The sequence below is a fragment of the Camellia sinensis genome, unplaced genomic scaffold (genome assembly GCF_055761805.1).
Source record: "Camellia sinensis isolate YWXY unplaced genomic scaffold, ASM5576180v1 Unanchor1, whole genome shotgun sequence".
Taxonomy (NCBI): Eukaryota; Viridiplantae; Streptophyta; class Magnoliopsida; order Ericales; family Theaceae; genus Camellia; species Camellia sinensis.
The window spans coordinates 4086839-4108140 of NW_028128987.1; the positions used below are offsets into that span (position 1 = coordinate 4086839).

Genomic DNA, 21302 nt, shown 5'->3' on the forward strand with positions numbered 1-21302 from the left:
CATGGCATCCTTTAGTGAGGCCCTTTCCTGGGGGGCATAATACCATGGCCCATGGATTAATTGAAACACAGAGATCTCTGATGTTAGACCTTAGAGGTCCACATTGAATTGCCCGTTGTGGTTCTATTGTTTGACCTGTTATTGAATTGACCTTAATGGCCCCATTGGCTTCGGCATAGTGATATATTGTTATTCTATTGGATGTTACCATGTATAATGATTTGAATGGATATTGTTAACACAAAGGATTGATATGATTGGATATATGAATTATTTTGGAAATTAAAAAAATATGTTTTATGAGATGTTGGATTTCATTCATTAACCTTTATATTGATGTTGCTCACTGGGTTTTATCTCAGCCCCTCCTTCTCTTATATGTATATATATATATATATATAGGTGAGCACATGGATCATCAAGCTTAGAGTTGCTTTTAGGAGTCCACCCTTTTGAGAAGCTGATTGTGAAGTGTGTCCCTGATGGGGCGTTGCTTGGTCTGTAGTGGAGACAAGCTTTTGTCAAACCCTTTGTTTAGTCATTTTGTTTTTGATTATATGTAGAACATGTTTGCACATATGGAAGTTGAAGTTGAAGTTGAAGTTTAATATTATGAACTGATGAATGAGTTTTAAGTTTTTTATGGAGTTTAACATATAAGCATGTCTCAATGGACTTATTTATTTCAATTCTTGCTTCTGCTAAGCCCTGTAAATTATTTAATGATTTGTATTTGTCTTTGACGCCGAAGGTAATCTATGATTATTGGCTGGTCATGACGTAAACCTCTAGGGATGGGTTAGGGTTTGTGCAAATGGAGCTTTGGATGCGTTTGGCAACTTGGATTTGATTGTTTTTAGTTTGCTTTTTTATTCTTTTGTTATTTGTTGTAATAATCCTCCCTGTGTGGAGGTTGTGTCCCTCCTTTGTGAGAATTTTTTCTCTTCCTATAAGGAGGTTATGATTCTTCTTCCTATCACTACAACAAAATTGGGTTTTCATGGCATCACACCAACGACATACAATAAATGCACGCCGTGGTTTCTAACTTTTACGACTTCATTTTTTTGCATGTCGTAAATAATTTTCCAACCATGGTGTGTCTATTGCGTAAGCCGTGAATGGTAGAAACGATGATTTCTTTAATGGCTTGCAATGTTTGCCGTAAATAATAAAACTTTCTATGACATGCATATGGCATGCCGTTAATACATCACTTATACACGACACACATACGCCAGCCGTGAAATGTATTGCACTTTTCACAGTGCACACAACGCTTGCTATTAAAAGTATTGCACTTTTGACGACGCACACATCGCCTGTCGTTAAAAGTATTGCCTTTTTTACGACGCACAATGAATGTCGTGAAAGGTATAACCAAAAAAAAAAAAAATTAGCGCCAAAATGAAATTTTCTGGTGCCAATTCACCAAAAAATCAAAGAAGAAGAAGATAATAATCAAAAGCCCAAACTCTTAGCCCTAACACACAAAATCAACCCTGAGTTGGTCTCAAAACTATTCAATTGCAAGTCAGTACCAACCTTGGCTTTAACCTTCAACCCAACCTTCAAAACCCGCCACGAATCTCCACTTTCTTTATCATTATCTTCGTCGTCGAGACTGGTTCCCAAGCTCGATCTCTCCCAAATCGGCTTCTTCTTATCCTCTCGTGATTCCTGACTTCACGTCCTCAAACAGATCGCCGAGGTCAATCTCAAATGCCCTCTCAAATTCGATTTCATCAAACTCGTCTTCACCTTTGACAAACTCCAAATCTCCAATTTTTACTTCTCCAAAATCAGTCTCACCAATCCCAATCTATTAACTCTCCTCTTCGGGCAATTGCGTCCCCGTTCTAAAAATCTCTATGAATGTTCGATCCGAAATGCACAACATCGACTCCAAATCCAATCACCATGACTACTTGTCCGCTGGTAAAACTAATCTCCCTTTGATTTACTTCTTCTTCTTCTTCTTCTTCTTCTTCTTCTTCTTGATTTACACTTTTATGGCTGGAATTTGGACTTACATTCTCTACACTAAGTGATTGCCTACTTATCGTATCCATTTCTTCATGTTCTCTGTCTTGATTTTGAAAGCTTTGAATCTCCTATGTGAAACTAAGGAATCTGACGAATCTCTAATCTCCAAAACCCTAGTTCAACTTCGTTTTTTTGAGATTATTAGTTGTTTGAATGTGAATTTTGATCTCATTGACAGGTTGAGAACTTGAAAGCTCTGCTTGAGGTCGAGGTAAGATTGATTTCCCGCTCTATTTTTATTTTATGCAAGTCTATTTTCACTTGCAGATTGTCAACTTGTTGCTATTGCTTGTCCTCTTTAGCTGCCAAAGTTGAGGAAACCCGAATGCCCCTTCTCTTAGACTTCCAAGTATGTGATATTGTATTGCTAAATATGCAATGTGGGTGTTTGTAAAAATGTCTCATTGAATGGAAGGAAAATCAAAGGGTGGTTTTTTTTTTTTTTTTTTTTTTTTTGGGGGGGGGGGGAGTGGGAGGGGTTTAATTTGTTCAATTAAGGTTATTTTTGGGCTTTAGGTGCCCTTCTTGAAGAAATTGTCTTTTTTCATTGCTGTTTATTTGGTGAAAAGGAAAAGGAAAAAAAAGTTTTCAAGATTCAGGGTTCCATGAACTTTGATCAGTTGAAGTTATGGGTGAAATAGAAAATTACTTTTAAAGTTTTGCTCTCAATCTTCTGGCTTTCACTATGGAAATGTTATAGACATTAAAATGTTGATTTAGTTATGCTTCACATATTGAGGAATTTCTTCACTTGATTTTGGAAGCTTGAAAATTGTAAAAGTTTAGATAATTTTTAATTTTTTTATGATGGAAATTTTCCTATTCGAAGTCTGAATTGGCTAAACTTGGAAGAACTTGTCTTTTTTCATTGCTGTTTGTTTGGTAAAAGAGGGGAAGGAAAGGAAAGTTTTCAAGATTCACATGGAAAATTAGTATTCCATGTACCTTGCTTAGTTGAAGTTGGGTGAAATAGAAAATTGCTTTTAAAGTTTTGCTATCAATCTTCTGGTTTTGACTATGGAGAATATTATCGACATTAAAAGGCTTTGCAAATTTTTAGTTATGTTTCATATATGGAGGAATTTCTTCACTTGATTTTGGAAGCTTGAAATTGTGAAGGTTCAGATAATTTTAAATTTTTTTATGATGGAAATTTTCCGATTTGAAGTCTGAATTGACTGAGCTTGGAACGGGATTATGTGCCGACTGTTTTTGACAATTTTAGTGCAAACGTGGTTGTGGATGGAAGCACTGTTAATTTAGGGCTTTGGGATACAGTAGGTAAGTTCATATTAGCCAGTGATATCTTCTTCTTCAACAAACTCTTCATAAGTGTTGGATTTGACATGTTTGTTTCATGGAACAGGTCAGGAGGATTACAATAGATTAAGACCCCTGAGCAATCGAGGGGTCGATGTCTTTATACTTTCATTTTCTCTAATTAGGAAGGCTAGATATGAAAATATATCAAAAAAAGGTAAGAATAATGTTTTCATGTAAAGATAGATGCCTTTCTTTTCTGATCATAAGATAATTTTATGTCTGATTAGATGGTATGCTGATACATGCTTTTTTTTTTTCTTGGGGAGGTTCTGTTTTCGATGGTCAGTGGATTCCTAAATTGAGGAATTATGCTCCTGGAATGCCAATAGTTCTTGTTGCAACAAAGCTTGGTTAGATTCTCTTTCCTATCCTTTTCGTTTGTTCTAGTTAGTGATATGTAACAAGCCCGCGGGGGACCTCGCCACAGCTCGGACTCGACTTTGTAGTCACGGTTCTAAATCTGAACCAAAGAGTCCAAATCCGGCAAATCGTTTTAAGAAAACAGATTTTTGAAAGAAGTGCCAAACATGGACTGCTTTGCCAGATACAGAGTCGCCACCTAAATATTTTATTTTGGGAAATTTAGGAAACCCTGACTTGGTGCCAAAAGGCCACGTGTCCGTCATCACCAAAGTTGCCTCGGCTCGGGAACTTGGGTACGATTGGGGAAGGTCACTTCGTGAGCACCCCCGCTCGCCCGGTCATAGACCGGCCTCTACTAACCATGATATCAATTTTTGAAAACATTGTGAGTTCTTATACCGGTTATTAGCCTAGGTTACTATGTGATGCGCACAGCATACAAGTATAGACCGGGTCGCCTGATTTGGAACGAAACATTTCATGTTTGCCCTTTTTGAAAGAAGTTTTGCTACCCGCAGGTAGGCTTGAAACATTTGATGATTTATTCCAATTCAGATCACCCGACCTTCACCCACAGGCATTCAGGCAGATATTTCACATAAGCACATAGCCTCATGGTAAGCATGCTATTCATGGCAGTCACTCACACACATGTAAGGATGCTAAAGCATAAAACTTACCGAGTACTCCAAGCCAAAATAGGAATTTATTAGAAATCATGCATGATCCTAAATATACAGAAATGCCTAATGTGACACATGCAGAATGCAACTATAGCAGGCTCGGCTATTCTAAGATGGTATATGAAATGCTACAACTATCATGTATTCAACTTTGAAATTGAAAGTACAATGCAGTTAGTATGGTGTGCCGAGCCCGGTGCATGTAATACAGATGAATGATGCAAGCATGCTGTCATACTGTATGCTAATTTAAATATGCCCTAATCTAACCATCATAAGCGGATAAATAAAAGGGAAGAAAGACGTGGGGTTGGAAGACATACATCACACTCACGCACACTTATTACAGTTATGCCCTCGCGCAGAGGGTCCGAATAAATATACAGTCAAAATATTACAGTCCCCAAATAAAAGAATATTACAGTCCAAATATTACAAAATCCTAATTAATTAAAGAATTAACTAAGAAAGCAAATAAAACTGGCGTGCAAGCCAGGGACTGCCTTGCTTCTGATGGATGATGCATGTCCGGGTTGTCTTGCACGGAAATCCACCGGAATGCCCCAATTAGCCTCTGTTTACACCTGTTATTCTTGGAATGCGTGCCAAGTCCCGAAAAGTTGCTGATTCCTCGTTTTGCTGCAACAGAGAGCAGGAAAGGGGCATAGCAATGTATTTGCGCAGATGTATGCATGTCTCGATCTTCGTGCCACCAATCACGCATACCGAGGCATGATGGCCGAGGAATCGAAATGCACAACTCAATATAGGATGAATGCACATGGAACTACAGCTAAAACCTAACTCCATCATGGATAATCCGGAGTGTCGGTGACTGGGGAATTGAGACACATTCCGTCACTCGGAGTACGAAATGTACCTCGTTTCCCGTGTCCGGGCTAACTCCTATTCCGGACACGATGCAATATGCATGACATGCATGAAATGCAACTAAGATACAATCCTAACATACAGAATGCTATGAAAATGAGATGCCTCGAAGTACGTGCACACGGGTACGCAAACCGAGGCGATGACAGATGCAATGAAAATGAGATGCCTCGAAGTACGTGCACACGGGCACGCAAACCGAGGCGATGACAGATGCAATGAAAATGAGATGCCTCGAAGTACGTGCACATAGGCACGCAAACCGAGGCGATGATAAAATGACATGAAAATGAGATGCCTCAAAGTACGTGCACACGGGCACGCAAACCGAGGCGATGATAAAATGACATGAAATGACAAATGGACTTATACCAACATGAGTGAGCCTCAGCCACACTCACATGGGATGCCGGCGGATAAAAAAAAGAGTGTGCCTCGAAAATGCGTGCACACGAGCACGCAAACCGAGGCGATGATAAAATGACATGAAATGACAAATGGACTTATACCAACATGAGTGAGCCTCAGCCACACTCACATGGGATGCCGTCGGATAAAAAAAAGGTACCTCGAAATGCGTGCGCACGGGCACGCAAACCGAGGCAATGACAGAATGCGATGCAATGGCGCGAAAATGGCATATAGAATGCAACATGGACTTATACTAACATGAGAGAGCCTCAGCCACACTCACATAAGAAGCCGGTGGTTGAAAATGAAGTGCCTCGAAATGCGTGCACACGGGCACGCAAACCGAGGCAATGCATACGCAATGCAAATGGCATACAGAATACAATATGGACTTATACTAACATGAGAGAGCCTCAGCCACACTCACATAAGATGCCGATGGCAGAAAAATGAAGTGCCTCGAAATGCGTGCACACGGACACGCAAACCGAGGCAATGCATACGCAATGCAAATGACATGGAAAATGAAGTATGGACTTATACTAACATGAGAGAGCCTCAGCCGCACTCACATAAGATGCCAATGGCAGAAAAATGAGGTGCCTCGAAATGCGTGCACACGGGCACGCAAACCGAGGCGATGGCAGAATGCGATGTAATGACATGAAATGGATGGCAATCATTCTAACAGAATTTCAGCAACAAAATATGGGGGAAAACAGTCCCGAAATGAAGCGAAATGACACCAAATGCATGAAATTGTCCCGAAATATGAATTTAGGCACCCGAAATGGCCTATAGCTAGGCCAAACATGCACAATATGGACATGCAATGCAAAGACAGAAGCTAGACAGTCCCAAAATAAACACTTTTCCAGTTTATAGCATGGCCAAACAGTAAGTATAGATATGGCAAAAATGGCATGCAAGAATACGGTATTTTCAAGGGGTAATGAAGCAAGTGATATAAACAAAACCCAAACTGAAAAATTTCCTTCTACAACATTGAAGAGGGACCAAAAATATGAATATTTACAGTATATGGCAGACCTCAAATCAGTATACAAATATGCTAAAAATGTGATGCAAAATAAGGCTCAAAAGGTGCTAAAACATGAAGTGTACCAAATAATCACCAAACAGAAAAAAAGTGTGAATGAAACATGAAGTATAGGCCAAAATAAGACCACTTTCAGTTCGGACCAAGGTCCAAAAACAGAAGCAAAGAGGGCTACCAATTTATGCAAAAACGGGGCCAAATAAGGGATATAACTACAAGTGACACATGGAGACACCAAACAATGTTGAGCCCTTCTCCAATGTTGAAGAGGGGCTCAAAATAAGCCTTGTATCAGTTTACAACATGCTCAAAAATAAATTTCTCATGGGCCAAAAATAGCATGCAAAATCATGACATACAAGAAGGTCAATGAAGCAAGTGTGTCATGGAGGGCTCAAACAGGGTTGAGCCCTTAATGAGAAGTGAAGATGAGCTCAAAAGATGGCCCTTTTTAGTTAGGTCCGGAGCTTGAATCAAAAAGGAAGTGGGGCTTAGAAATATATCAAGAAAAAGGTTCAAAAGGGTAAAAGTGTAACTTACCCTTGAAGATTCGAACTTTTGTTGCTTCTTGGATGGATTTGCAGCTTCTTTAGCCTTCAAGAATCCCTCCTTGCTGCTGGAAATGAGATGGTGGTGGTAGAACTTGGTGGTGTAGAAGGAATGATGGTTAGGGAGTTAGGGTTTTTTGAAGAATTGAGAAGGAAGAAGATGGAGTTGGCTATGGAGCTTTGAAGAGTAATTTTTCTAACCCTTAGAAGTGAGGCCACCAGCTGGTTATATGGACAAAAAGAGGGTGTAAAGGTGGGGCAAAAAGGAGGGTAAAACTCCCCCACAAAATATCCCCCGGACACAGAAAATATCTGGGGGATATTGCCCCACAGCTGTAAAGTGCACAGTGCAAGGAACACGGCCGGCCTATCACTTTTTCTGCAGGTGGCCGGCCAGCCACACCCCCTAGCCGGCCAGCCACCCCCCCTAGCCGGCCAGCCACCCCCCCTAGCCGGCCAGCTAGGGGTCAAAAGGGTCAAGTTGAATTAATGGCCGGCCACCACTTTTTAGTGGCCTCCCATGTGTGTACATCACAAATATGTGGTTGGGGTTTGAAGAAAATGGCTCCAAGGTGTTCAACATTAGCCCGGAAGGAGGGGTTCAAAAGGGTCAAAAGGAATTAATGGCCGGCCACCACTTTTTAGTGGCCTCCCATGTGTGTACATCACAAATATGTGGTTGAAAGTTGGCAACACTAACCCTAGGGTGTTCAACATTAGCCCGGAAGTGCGAAAAACGGGCGCCGGGAGGCTCCGGAGGAGAGATAACTGGTTGCTGCAAAAATTACTAGCCTCCCACCCTTCAGTGACCTTCCTGGTGATAAAACAGAGGTACCTGCCAAAAATGAACGAAAACCGATGCAAAACGAATGTTCGGGGGCCAAAACACGCAGTTCGGGGCCCCGGAAACTGCCCGTTAAACACCGAAAGTGGCGTTCGGCTACGAAGTGGGTTTCTCAGACCCCAGTGTCCCTCAAAAGGGAGAAAATAAGATGTATGCCAAAAATCAGAGCAAACGGAGATGGTTAGGCGGTCCCGAACCGAGGCACACGGCCTGACGGCTCCGAAAACCGGGAACCGGACTCCGAAATGGGCAAAATGGCCTACGGCCACCAAATGTAGCCTATGGACATTGAGAGATGGTCTACAGGACCTCTCCCTCCCCTTAGGAAAAGAAACAGAGAAAATCGAGTCTGGTTCGCAAACCGAGGCAAGGCACCGAAGAAGGTCCGGAAGTCCGGAGGTGGGGTTCGCAGCCGCGACTCTGAAACTTCTTAACGAGCACATTATGCAATATCACCAAGTGCTCAATCGGTGACGTCTGAGTCTCAAGGTCGGTCAAAAATGGGGTGTCTACAGATACTATTGGCTATTTTCAGACATTTACATCTAGAATTCTGTCATAAATGTGAGATTTCTTCTTTGAAAGTTTTCACCAGAATTTCTTTACGCCCATGGTTACAAACTTACTTATATTTAACAATTTTTAACTCCATTTCCAAGTTCTCTTGAAGCATATCTCGATAATTAGGCCATTTTGACATACAGAAGGGAAGTTTTTGCAGAAACGTCTTCAGTTTTGCATCATTTATCCCCAAATATCCATGATCTCTCTCTCTCTCTCTCTCTCTTCTTCTTCTTCTTCTGTTTTTGGGGGATTAATAGGGAAGTAGTAGAAAGTTTCAGTTATGAGCTTTTCACAAAGCTTTTCTTTTATAGTTGAAGAGTGCTAAGCTGTCATGTGAGCCTGAATAAAATTACTATGTTCCTTCAAAATTAATAGCTTCCTGCATAGTTACACTATGTAGATATTCTGGAACCTTGCAAGAAAGGGTTAATATTCATTGCTATTGTGGCACTTCTCTAGCTAATGAAATACACATTTGTAATTTCTTTGAGCTTTGTGGAATTGCTCGTGGAATTTCATGACCAGGGTCAACAAATTTAGTATTGTTTTTGGTATTTCATGTGGGCAGTGCTGAATCCTAGATATGTACTAGTGCCATCATAATTATGCAGCATTTAATTTTAATTGAAGCTTTCATTTTGGCTACTAAGATCCATTTAGCTTCCTTGTATATTATTTTTAATATCTCTGTAAACAGGATAGACATCAGTACTTAGAGGTGGAAACCTGAACCACTGGATTTGATTTTGCTATTAATAAGAGAAAAACAATACAAGATAGTTTTAGTTGCAAGTTCAACCTGGTTTGGACCAAGTCAATTGCCATCGAACCATTTGAATAGTTTCAATTTGGCAGTGTTTGATTTATAGTTCTATCATGACAAATTGGTCTTAGTTGCTGACAACCCAATTGGATCACCATGACAGAGTAAGTTAGTTGTTGGCAACCCAATTAGATCCTTATAGGCAATTGAAAAATTGTTCTCAGATTCTTGGATCCATGAGGTGGCTTGTGAGACCAGAAAAAGTTGATGGCATTTTTTGTAGACTATTGGAATATAGTCCATTTTTGTTTTGTTAGGTAGAGATACTAAACCAAATGAAATTGAGTCTTGAAATTCTCATTTCGAGATGTAGAGACTTCTTGATGTTTCTTTTTCTGACCCATTGTAATAATATCAACTATTGCTTCTCCAATACCAATATTCTCTGTTCTTGGCGTCTTTAGAAGTAATGCTTGTCTGCACTAACTTGGAAGGGAATGTTTCAACTTAGACTGAGGTCTTTGCTATTATCATGCTCTTTATCATGTTTATTTTATTATGTTGTATGTCAATAGATTTGTACTTGTAAACTTGTATACGGTAATTAAGAGCAAGGTTTGGCTGGGTGTGATGCCTAAGTTTGAGTCTCATTATTGCTGGGTGGATTTTAGTCTCACTGCTGCGCCATGCAACTTCCCCTGTTCTCCTAAAAAAAAAAAAAAAACACTTGTATATAGATATTGAGTTCTATGTTATTATCAATTTTGAACCTGTCATTTTAGTTTTGCAATTTTTTTTTATATGAATGTTGTGCGTGAAGTGAACAGTCCTTTAGAGTGAATGAACTTTTATTTTGCCTCCTGTAGATCTTCGGGAAGATAAGCAGTTCTTTGTAGACCACCCTGGTGTTGTGCCCATTACAACAGCTCAGGTATATGTGGTGTTCCTATGTTTGTAAAATTATTTTTTGACCATTGCACACTTGTTTGCATCTATCATTTCTAAAGTGTGTTAGTCCCTCAAAGAGAAACCTAACTTCCTATCTTTTAAAGGGGGAGGAGCTGAAAAAGCTGATTGGAGCTGCTGCTTACAATGAATGCAGTTCAAAAACCCAATAGGTGGATATATTTTATTATAATCCCGTGCATCTTTGTGCAAACTTCTGTAATTACCTCACCATTTATTGGTTGTTATAAAAATTTTCCTTTTATGCAACAGTCTATTTTCATTGGTTATGCAACAGTCTATTTTCACTTGTAGATTGTCAACTTGTTACTGTTGCTTGTCTCTCTTCAGCTAACAAAGTTGAGGAGACCCAAGTGCCCTTCTCTTAGACTTCCAACTATGTGATATTGTATTACTAAATACGAAATGCGGGTGTTTGTGAAATGTCTCACTGAATGGTTTTTGGGCATTTTATTGTCATTGATTTATTTCTTTGTGTTGTGATAAGGTGGAGGGATCAAAGTTTGTGATTGAAGCCAAGACAATCCAGAAAATGGAGCTTCTTAGCCCTGGGTGTTGGAAAGTAGGGGTTAACTATGTCAAAGTCAATGTGCCTTTTGTTTAGAACTTTTTGGACAATTAGAATTTAATGATAGTTCTTTTTGGATGTTTGAAATGTATATATTGATAATTTTTGAATGTTCATAATTTATGGATATAGTTTATTTTTTATACTTGAAACAATATTTTGGTGGTTGATTGATGTTTTGTGATACTTGTTTGTAATATTTGTTAGATTGTACAAAATTGGTCAAATAGAACCTGTTGAATTTAAAAATAAAAAAAATAAAACTGCATATTCTATGGCAGGTATAATAAGTCGTTGTATTACATATTTTATGGCGCAATCAGTGTCGTTATTTGTCTCACCAATTAACAACATGTAAAAGTAGTTGTAGAAAAAGTAACGACGCACAAAATCTGCCGTTAAATTGTTTTTCTATAGCATGTTAATGCACAAAATCTGACGTTAAATAGTTTTTAACAGCGTACGAAGTATGTCGTTGAAAATGAATGACTTTCTATGACTTATCATAATATGATGCGCGCTGCACGTCGTAGAATGCACGCCGTAGAATGCACGCGTAAAAATTCTTTTTTGTTGTAGTGTATGAAAGTTTGTTATTTCTTTATGAGATCTTTGGCTACCGCTGTACGAAATTGATCCGATTTTTTATCCATTTTGTAATGAAGATTTTCTTCTTGAACTTAAAAAAAAAAAAAAAAAAAAAAAAAATACACATCTAAGTATACCGTTGGAGTACACCATAAATCTATTAACTAACAAACATTAACAGATACAAATGAATCCCACTTTTATTATTTTTTGTCATATAATATATTTTATCATACATTTTAGTTACACGATGAAAGATATTCTAATTGAGCTAAATAATTAATTAAAATAATATCAGTAATTTTTTTAACTTAGTGACTAAACTAATTCACACTTCCCATGCCAACGGAGAACTATTTAATACATTATTAAACCTTTATTTGGAAATATATTATTTTAATAATTTTTTAATTTTTTATAAAAAAATGTGTAAAAAAATAAAAAAGAATGATATGATAATTTATAATAACTTTTAAATTTTTTAACTAAAATACGTAATTCCAAAATGAGGCTTAAGATGCTTGGAAACACCACGTACTAGTTAGCAATTTGAAAAAAACTTTCTTGGCATTTAAGAAACTGTATCCACCATCAATTATTTTCCGTGGAGAGTGACATGGGATAATATATTTAGAAGTAATGGTACATAAAAAAAAAAAAAAAAAAATTAATAGTATACTGAATTATATGAGTAATGTTATATTAGTAATCTCCAATACGTTATGATATTATTTGTATTCTATTTTAAAACTTACTGACATAAAATGTGAAAATTAGTATAAAAATATATGTAAATAAATATATATTTTTAATATTTATGTTGAATTATAAAAGATAGTAATTATAAGTTAATCTATTGACACTAGTTGTGACAAAATAATTTTTTATTATATTTTATTGAAATTATTAAATTTATATTTTGAACTCATGTTTTATAAAAATAGAGGTGTGGTTCATGCAATCACTTTAGAAGCATAGACAGGTTGAATTTGTATAATTTGCAAGTAAATGACAGTTAATTACTAGAATATAAGGGGTTTTTTTTGAAATTGTAAGGGGCAATCAACCGCTCTAAGTCCATCCTTGCCTCCAAACACTAATTTAAAAAACTGCATTTATTCGCCATCTATTGTTTTTTAGGGGAGAGATTTAAATTATATTTGAATCATGAATTTAGATAGGAAAAATGTAAATGAAATATACTTATATTTCACCCACATCTATCTTTTTTATTTTTTAATAAAATTTATGATTTAAATACAACATTTCTATATTTATGTAATTGAGTCAAATGGGATTATTTGTATTAAGTAAGCTCATAACTGATAATATTTGTATTGTATTTTAAATCAATCGCAACAAAATTTATTAGTGGACAAAATTGAAAAATAAAAATTAATTACATAATAAGGCATTATTTGACATAAATTAAATAAGTGCACTTAGTCCTAGTTTGGCAAACTATTTGGGCTAAATAATCACAAAAAGACCAAAAAAAAAAGTTTAAAAAACCAAAAAACTGAAAAGCCAAAAAAGCCAACAAAAAGTTTGTCATTTCAAAGTCAGAAAGCTAAAAAAATCAAACAAGAAAATTAAACAAACAAAAAAAGTAACAGGTTAAAAAAGTCAAAAAAGCAAAAAACTAATTAAAAAAGTCATTGCCAAATGACTCCTTATTTAGATAAATGCATTATTTGAGTCATATCACTTATCTATTTTTTTGTATATATTTTCATAAAAGGTTAAAAAATATATTTATTTAGATCATCCCAAATAATCCCTAAGTATTATAGTTTTTAATTTATCAAAATATCACACAAATAAATATAATATTACAATCTTAAAAATTTTATCAAAATTTATAAATTTATTTATACTTGAACCCACTCTAATCCATTTCAATCAACACCGTACAAACACATTAAAAGTTTATTTGGAAAGAATTTTTTTAGCTTGATTTTTAATTTTTTTGCTAATCTCCATTTGGAAAGATTTTTTTTTGACTTTTTGACTTTTTTGTAAAAAAAAAATAAAATGATTATGATTTAAATGTAATATTTTATTTTATTAACTTATTTAGTCTATTTTATTTTTTTAAGAATTGATTATTTTAATATTATTTTAATTTTTTTTATAAAAAATATATAAAAAAATAATGTCACAATTTATTATAATTTTTTATTTTTATATTTGATTAAAACTAAAAGTTGTGAAACCTAACGTAAAGATACTCCACTTGCGACAAATGTGTCGGTTCAAAGGAAAAAAAAAAAACACTCCAGTTGGCAAACGGGGACAAATGTGGATAATGTTGTCTCGGAAGAGTGAGATTTGCGTATTTAACAATCTTCCAAAACTGGGGGCCAATGAGAGGTGGCAAAGGCAAAGAACAGCACGTAGATTGCCCCAGCGACGTCAATAAACGACTGAACCAATGTCAATGCCCTCTGCGCGTTTGATTGCGACTTCCAATTCGTACTTTTTTTTATTTTATTTTACTATTAAATTTTTATTCTTTTTTAATTTAAATATGAGTGAATTATATTAATAGTTTTTATAGTTTGAGACTTGTATTACTTTGATCTTTGACTTTTTAATTGTAACACATTTGATCATAAAATTTAAATCTTGCTTCAAATAAGGATAATTGAAGATATTATTAGATTTTTTAAGAGTAAAATCGTCAATTTGATAAAATATAAATTAATTTGACAAAAATAAATGTCAAGCAAATATTTTTAAATTTTTTAAAATTATTTCTACCAACTAAAAATAAAATTATGCAAAATTAATAAATCTTTTAGATATTTATTTATTTTTTTACCAAATTAATTTTTATTATGGGTTTGGAGGATGATTATGTAAAATTAATTTTTAAAAATTAATTATTTAATTTTTATTAATTTTTATCAATTTTACATAATTTTATCATTGGTGAATAAAAATAATTTTTTAAAAATTAAAAATATTTTTTTAACATTTATTTTTGTCAAATTAGTTTTTATTTTATTAAATTGACGATTTTGCCCTTGAAATTAAACAATGGTATCTTCAATTGTCCTTATTTGGAACAAGATTCAAAATTCAAGATCAAATGTGTCACAATTGAAAAGTCAGAGACCAAAGCGACACAAGTCCCAAACTATAGGGACTGTTAATGCAATTTTCCCTTTAAATACTGTTCGTTCTTTTGTATAGTATATCGCCTATGTTTGGGAAGTAGTTTTTAGGATTTTTTTGGCTAAAATAGTCACAAAAAATAAAATAGGTTTTTTAACTTAATAATACAAAATATCACATCCAACGTATAATCATTACATTATTTTTCTCAAAAAAAACTAAAAAAGCTAAAAAAGCCAAAAATCCTTCCCAAACCAGATTTTTTAACCTTGGACTAAAATAATCAAAAAAAAAAAATCAAAAAATCAACCCACTTTCCAAATTAGGGGTGCAACTTGGGCAGGCTCAACCCGAGCCCAGCCCGAATTGTTTTAGGGCTTGGACAAAATATTTTCAAATTCGGTACGGGCTTGGGAAAAAATTCAGAAGCCCAAATTAAATTTGGGCGGGCTTGAGCAAAGATGTCAAACAACCCGAACAACCCGAAGCCTGAATTATACATATATAGATATGTAAAAATATTAAATATAAATATAAATTATTAGTCATTACATGATATTAAAGTAATTTATATTATTAAATCATATTGAATATATATTATATATACAAATAATATAAAATCTTACTTTTTTTTTCTTTTTATTTTGACTCATAAATTGTAAGAACTACTATAGTGGTATCTCTCTTACATTATATAAATTATTTATTTTGATGGTATTAATGATTTTCTATAATAAAAAAATAATAAAAAAAAACTAAAATTCATTTATAATTCAGGTAACTCAGACAATTTAGATTTAATTTGAGTCGGACTTAAGCAGACAACCTCAAGTTACAATTCGGGCAACCGCCCAAGTTACACGCCTATTCCAAACGAAGTCATAAAGTCTTACTTTTTATTATTTTATTTTACTACTAAATTTTTATTCTTTTTTAATTTTATATTGTTCGTTCTTTTGTATAGTATATAAAGACCAAACTCTATCTCTGCATCTTATCCCTCGCAATTATTCGTAAAACAGAGAAAGAGATTGAGAGATGGCCAAAGTCGGAGGAATTACGGAATCGGCAGGCAGTGCGAACAGCTCAGAGATCGACAGCCTCGCTCGATTTGCCGTTGACGAACACAACAAGAAAGAGGTTCTCTCTCTCTCTCTCCCTTCAAACTTTATCTTCTAATTTTCCGGCAAAATGAAATACTAGTTCTGTTTGGTTCGGCTGAATGTTCTTTTTTTTTTTGGGTTTCGATTTTCATGCCTTACTATTATTATTTGGGAGTTTCTTTCGATCTAAAGAATTTCAACCTAAAACAATTACGTGATGAAAATGATCATTTTCGTTTTGTGGGTTCAATAGACAATATGTTGATAGGTTGTTTGATGAAATGCCTATGTGAGTGGATTTGAATGAGTTGAAAGGTAGTTGGTGACTAATTCAGTATGCCCATTTGTTGTTTGATGATATGGCTTTTGTCAAATTGTCAGGGGAGTGACTGCATAACGTTAAAAGCATACTTGTCAAAAAGGGCTTTTGTTGGGAGGCTGCTTTCATGAGAAGAAGGGCTTTCAGAATACGTGTGTTTTGTGATTGTTTAATTTGCAAGTAGGAAGTTCTTACCTGGATAATTTTTAATTTAAAATTAAACAAATTTATAAGAAATTAGAAGGAAAAAGTGACTACTTGCAGAGCAGACTCTTCAATACATATATATACTAGTATTGTATTGTTTTTATTTGTATAATTAAATTAAACACATGTAATCTTAACAATGAGAGATCATTATTTTATGGCTTTTGTTAGCATGTGTACTCAGTACAATAGAGGAAATGTTACATCGTCCATCTTTTAAAAGAAAACACATCAATAGCCATTAGATGTACAATGAACTATCAATAGCACCACACAAAACAAAACCCCAAGAGTGAGATCATTGGTTGTAGATGGATACGTGCACGTGGGAGATTTTTTATTTTTTATTTTTATGAATACTACATCAGTGTACATGGCTTTTTGGCCAATTCTATTTTGAACCTCCTCATGGATTTTTCAAATCAACTTTTCATTTTTACACTAGAAAGTAGACAGGATAGTGCAAGTGCAGCATCAAATGGTTAAGTAGCACAGTGACTCTCTAACAGCCTTGAGTGTTGAAAGTGCTCTCTCTCTCTCTCTCTCTCCCTCTCTCTGTGTCTGTCTTTGTACATCTGCATGTATATACATGTATATTATTATGTGTAGAAATTAGAAAAGAGTGGTTGTTTTGGTAGAGCAAGAATTGTTTCTACTCGTCTCATCCAAGATCCTACTAAATGGGTACACCTTAAATTTAGTTTTTATTTATTTGAAAAAATAAACCAGTAAGATTTTACGCTACTATCTTCCTACCTCTATGACTTTTCTTGTAAAATCCAACCCAAGATTAGCTGCAAAAAGTGGAAGAAATGGGGAAACAATCTTCCTGGCTAGATTGATAAACCTTTATCACTTCATCTGCATCTCTGACCTCCAATCATGGGCGTAATGTCGGAACCCCTTTTCATCTTCATCTTCTTTCTTTTCATAATGCACGTTTTAGGTACTCTCTCTCTCTCTCTCTCTCTCTCTCTAGGTGAGTTGGATTTTAATCTTAATTTTTTTCTTGAGCTAGGTTAGTTTAGATTGCCTATACAGTGTTATAGGTTTTCTTTGTGAGACGTATATTATAGACAAACTTACATATAAACATAAATCCCCAACCACCTGTAACCACGATCAACTTGCATCCAAAAAAAGAAATAGTTGGATGTGGAGCGTTCTCATGTCTTGTAGTTTTATTCATTAGTGGTGACAATAGAGGTTTTTGTATTAACTAAGTGTAGCTACCCAATGTGGCCCAACATCTAACCCAGTGCAGGAAATCCCATCTTTGTGTGCTTCGAATTTAAGCTCCCACCTAACAAGGCCCACTCCCTGCGTCTCCCATCACTTGGTCCGACCACATTTGGGGCTGCCAAGAGGAGGAATACTCTTTTTTATAGAGCTCAAAGAGTAATGCATATATCTAGAATTAATGAGTTAAAAATTGACGCATATCCTTATGAAAATATAATGTACTAAACAATTTGTGCATGAAATAGGTCAAAATTTATAAGCAACTATGAAAAACTCTATTTAGAGTTGGCCTTTAAATAGAAAGTCCGTTGGCTACTTAAAGATAGTTGAAACCCAAGCCCAACCCAAAGAGACTGCCCTGGTTTGGCGGGCTATGCCTAGGTGACTGCCTATAATAACTATGGTTAATTGCCGTGTGTGTTTCATTCCTAATTAGATGGTTCTTCTACTATCCACGCTCAAGGACTTGCTACAAGGAAAATAATTTTAAGACTGCAACCAAGCATGAGAAAGCAAGAGGAATAAGTTGTTTTCAGGTGTAAATTATTCTATTGAATCAAAGCAAACAAAAAATAATTTTTTTGGGTTATCATTTTACTCTATTAGTGAATTCTATTGTTCTCATGATCCCTCAGTTTGTTTTGGCTGGAAAATAACACTTTTTTCTGCTATCTATAATTATCCTACTATGATGAACGTTTTTCCATTCAAACTAACAGATAATTTATTGACAGCTTTTTTATTATTTTTATTTTTCAAATTATGTAATATTTCCTATATTCAGTGTATGTTATAGTGATATTTGTATTTATGCGTATATGTGTCCATATATACAGTTGCATATAATCAAAATTTTATAAGTGTACAATTCATTGATGCAGTTTCATTCTTGTTTTTTGTCTTTACTGTTGTGGGCAGAATGCTTGTCTTGAGTTCAGCAAAGTCGTGAATGTGAAGCAACAGGTTGTTTCTGGAACTGTGTACTATATAACACTGGAAGCAACCAACGGTGGTCAAAAGAAAGCTTATGAAGCGAAGGTCTGGGTGAAGCCATGGATGAATTTCAAGGAGTTGCAGGAATTCAAGCCCATTGGTGACACTCCTTCACACCCTAGTACTTAGCTAGGTAACTATTACTATGGAACCCAATGCCTTTATGTGGTTTAAGTTTGATGATTAATGTTTCATCAGTTAGTATGGTATTAATTAATCAATTAGGGGTATCCAGAGGTTGATTTTGGGTCAGGTTTTTTAAAATCGGTCACTTGACTGAACCTGTTTGAGTTGTGAATATGCCTAACTGATTTCAATCGCATGTTAGATCAAAATCTTCTTCAGTTTGTTGGTTGGGTTCAGAATTAAAAACCCAAAGATAAAAAATTTTGTGCACACTAGGCGATTACTGATTTAATAGAAGAAGGGGTTCAACATATTCAATGAAGAAGAAGAACCAAAAAGAGTTGTATAGAAACAGGATTTCTAATATACCAAAACACTAAACAAGCCTCAAAAACCTAACTAAATTTAAAACAAAAACCAAACTACACTTGGAGATCAATAGATGTAGACAACCAAAACTCTACAACCAAACCTAGATCAATCAGCGTTGCTTCCACAGCCAGCAATCAACGTCTCCACCACCGTCTTTCTTGAAGCTTGAAGATCAATTGGTCTTTGCACACCGCCGCCAATCAGTGTTGTCGCCATCAGCATTCTAAAGCTAGAAATCTACCATTATTGAAGCTTAAAGTTTGTTGACGCTGTGTGATGCCGTATGAAATGAGGCTTTGTCTTTTGGGTGTTCAGATCGTGAGAGGGGCTTTTGGATTGTGGGGCTTTTGGAATATGCGAGATAGATTTAACCTTTAGGGTTAGGGTTGACAAGAGAGAGAATGAGATAGATGCCTTGATGAAAGAAAGAAGTTTAAATAGAGGATAGAGATCGATTTAACCTGTGCCACATGTCGCATGTCCGTGCTTCTTAGTTCTTGAACGTGCATTTGACATGCCATGAATTTGATGTGGCTTTTCTACCACGTAAATACTTGTAAGTAAAAGCACAATAAGGAGTTTTAATTAATTAATTTAAAAAAAAAAAAGTGAAAGTTCAACAATGTTTTCAAAATTTTGAACATATCATAGAGAACAAGCAAAATATGAATCCTGTCTGTGTTAAATGTCCATACAATATAACCTCCTTTTCCCCTCTATGAATATTAATATTAGTTGAAAATTCAATGTAACTATTATCAATGTGGTTCTTTGTGAATAATGAGTAATCAGTTACATGATTGATTGTATATTATGGGCATCGATTCTACATGTTTTGTCTCTCTTGAAGAATTTGACTTATTAATGTGTCTGCATCATGCGACTCATATCATTTAAATCTTGTATCATATCCATGCTTAGAGTCCTAGAAGTATCCGAAGTTTATAAATTCTTTTTTTTTTTGTTCATTTAAACCTTGATCTACTAATGACTAGTGTTCCATGCGCAAGCAAAGCATGGTAGGTTCCTTGCTGTAAGTTTATTTTTAAGGCATTAACTGATGTTGTCAGTCAAACTCAGGTGAAGGTTCCAGTTGAAGGATGTAAAGCTTTGAAGGTTCTGACCCATTTGAATGAATATTGGGGCTATATGTTTCAGTTTTTACTAGTACTGTGTAATCTTGTTTTCTATCTGAAACTTTCTATTTTCTGTATGAACTCTTAGCCTTGGATTTGATGGGAATTAAGGACCTTTATGATAAATAAATAAACTTGCATGTTTAACATTGCGAAACACGGCTGCGCTAAAATTTTTGTAATTATTTATGAAAAATGATTATTCCACTAAATTTGGGTTCGCCCGAATTGTTCGAATTACGTAAGCTAGACGACTGACTGAATCACCGGTGTCACCTTTGTCAACCATGGTTGTCTACCTTGTCATCCGGTGTGTCAACTGGTATCTGTTTGGATGACTGGCACGCACAAATTCAGGCAATTCGAGTGAATTAAAATTCGGTGGATGTAACATTGTGGATTATTTATCTTGTAATGTTTGGTGGGTTGTAAACCAAGAATGATTTCAGGTCTTGTTAAAAAGGATTGAGGCTAAATTTTACAAAATTATAGAAAGGTTAGCTAGGAATGTTTACTTGGTCCAATTTAAAGGCTTGTTGCTAGCATTCTTAGTAGTGCAGATTTGAGTAACGAAAATAGTTTTTTCGAAAAACGGAAGTGAACTCTTATCCACAATGCTACGACTCTTGAGTAGGTGTTTAGATCCTCTAGAGTGGATCTCTCTAGAGTTTTCTTGCATTTGAACTAAATGACATCATTTTGCTTAAGACTCCCAACAAAAAACAATAAATTAAAAAAAATAAAAATAAATAACACAAACCCAAACAGACATGCATACAACGCCTCACTCGCCGTTGGCGCCATCTTCGGCTGCCGCCCCTCTCCATCTCACCCCTCTTCTGTTGTTGTCCACCAGGCCCCTTCTCTCTGCCTCTTCTTCTTCCTCCACTTCCGAAATCCTAAACCCTAATCTTAGATGTAGAGTTTTCAAAGGGTGGTGGTAGGCGGTGATGGCTGCGACAGTGATGTGCGGGAATTTGGGTGTAATGACCACCTAAAGAGAGTAACATTGAGTTCTGAATGGAAAGAATTGTAGTTTTGGGAGGTGAATTTTTGGAGAAGTCTG

At 35.4% G+C, this 21302-nt stretch overlaps 1 protein-coding gene and 1 long non-coding RNA gene across 6 annotated transcripts; both read left to right on the forward strand.

Annotated features, from left to right (window-relative positions):
- Positions 1-1452: 1452 nt before the first annotated feature.
- On the forward strand, positions 1453-11185 carry LOC145814216 (uncharacterized). 4 transcript variants are annotated; one of them, XR_014357556.1, is made up of 7 exons: positions 1453-1938; positions 2225-2257; positions 2314-2395; positions 3215-3327; positions 3413-3523; positions 10363-10427; positions 10549-11185. It is a non-coding gene; the product is annotated as an uncharacterized LOC145814216 (long non-coding RNA). The 4 variants fall into 4 exon arrangements; XR_014357553.1 differs by having other exon boundaries at positions 10363-11185; XR_014357555.1 differs by lacking the exon at positions 2314-2395 and having other exon boundaries at positions 10363-11185.
- A 4475-nt stretch (positions 11186-15660) lies between these two features.
- Positions 15661-20393, forward strand: LOC145814215 (cysteine proteinase inhibitor A-like). 2 transcript variants are annotated; one of them, XM_082910771.1, is made up of 3 exons: positions 15661-15878; positions 18528-18735; positions 20171-20393. In XM_082910771.1, exons 1-2 carry the CDS (start codon positions 15777-15779, stop codon positions 18729-18731), a joined length of 306 nt encoding a protein of 101 aa, XP_082766897.1. In that variant the 5' UTR covers positions 15661-15776; the 3' UTR covers positions 18732-18735; positions 20171-20393. The 2 variants fall into 2 exon arrangements, with proteins under 2 accessions (XP_082766897.1, XP_082766896.1); XM_082910770.1 differs by having other exon boundaries at positions 20181-20393.
- The last annotated feature ends 909 nt before the right edge of the window (positions 20394-21302 follow it).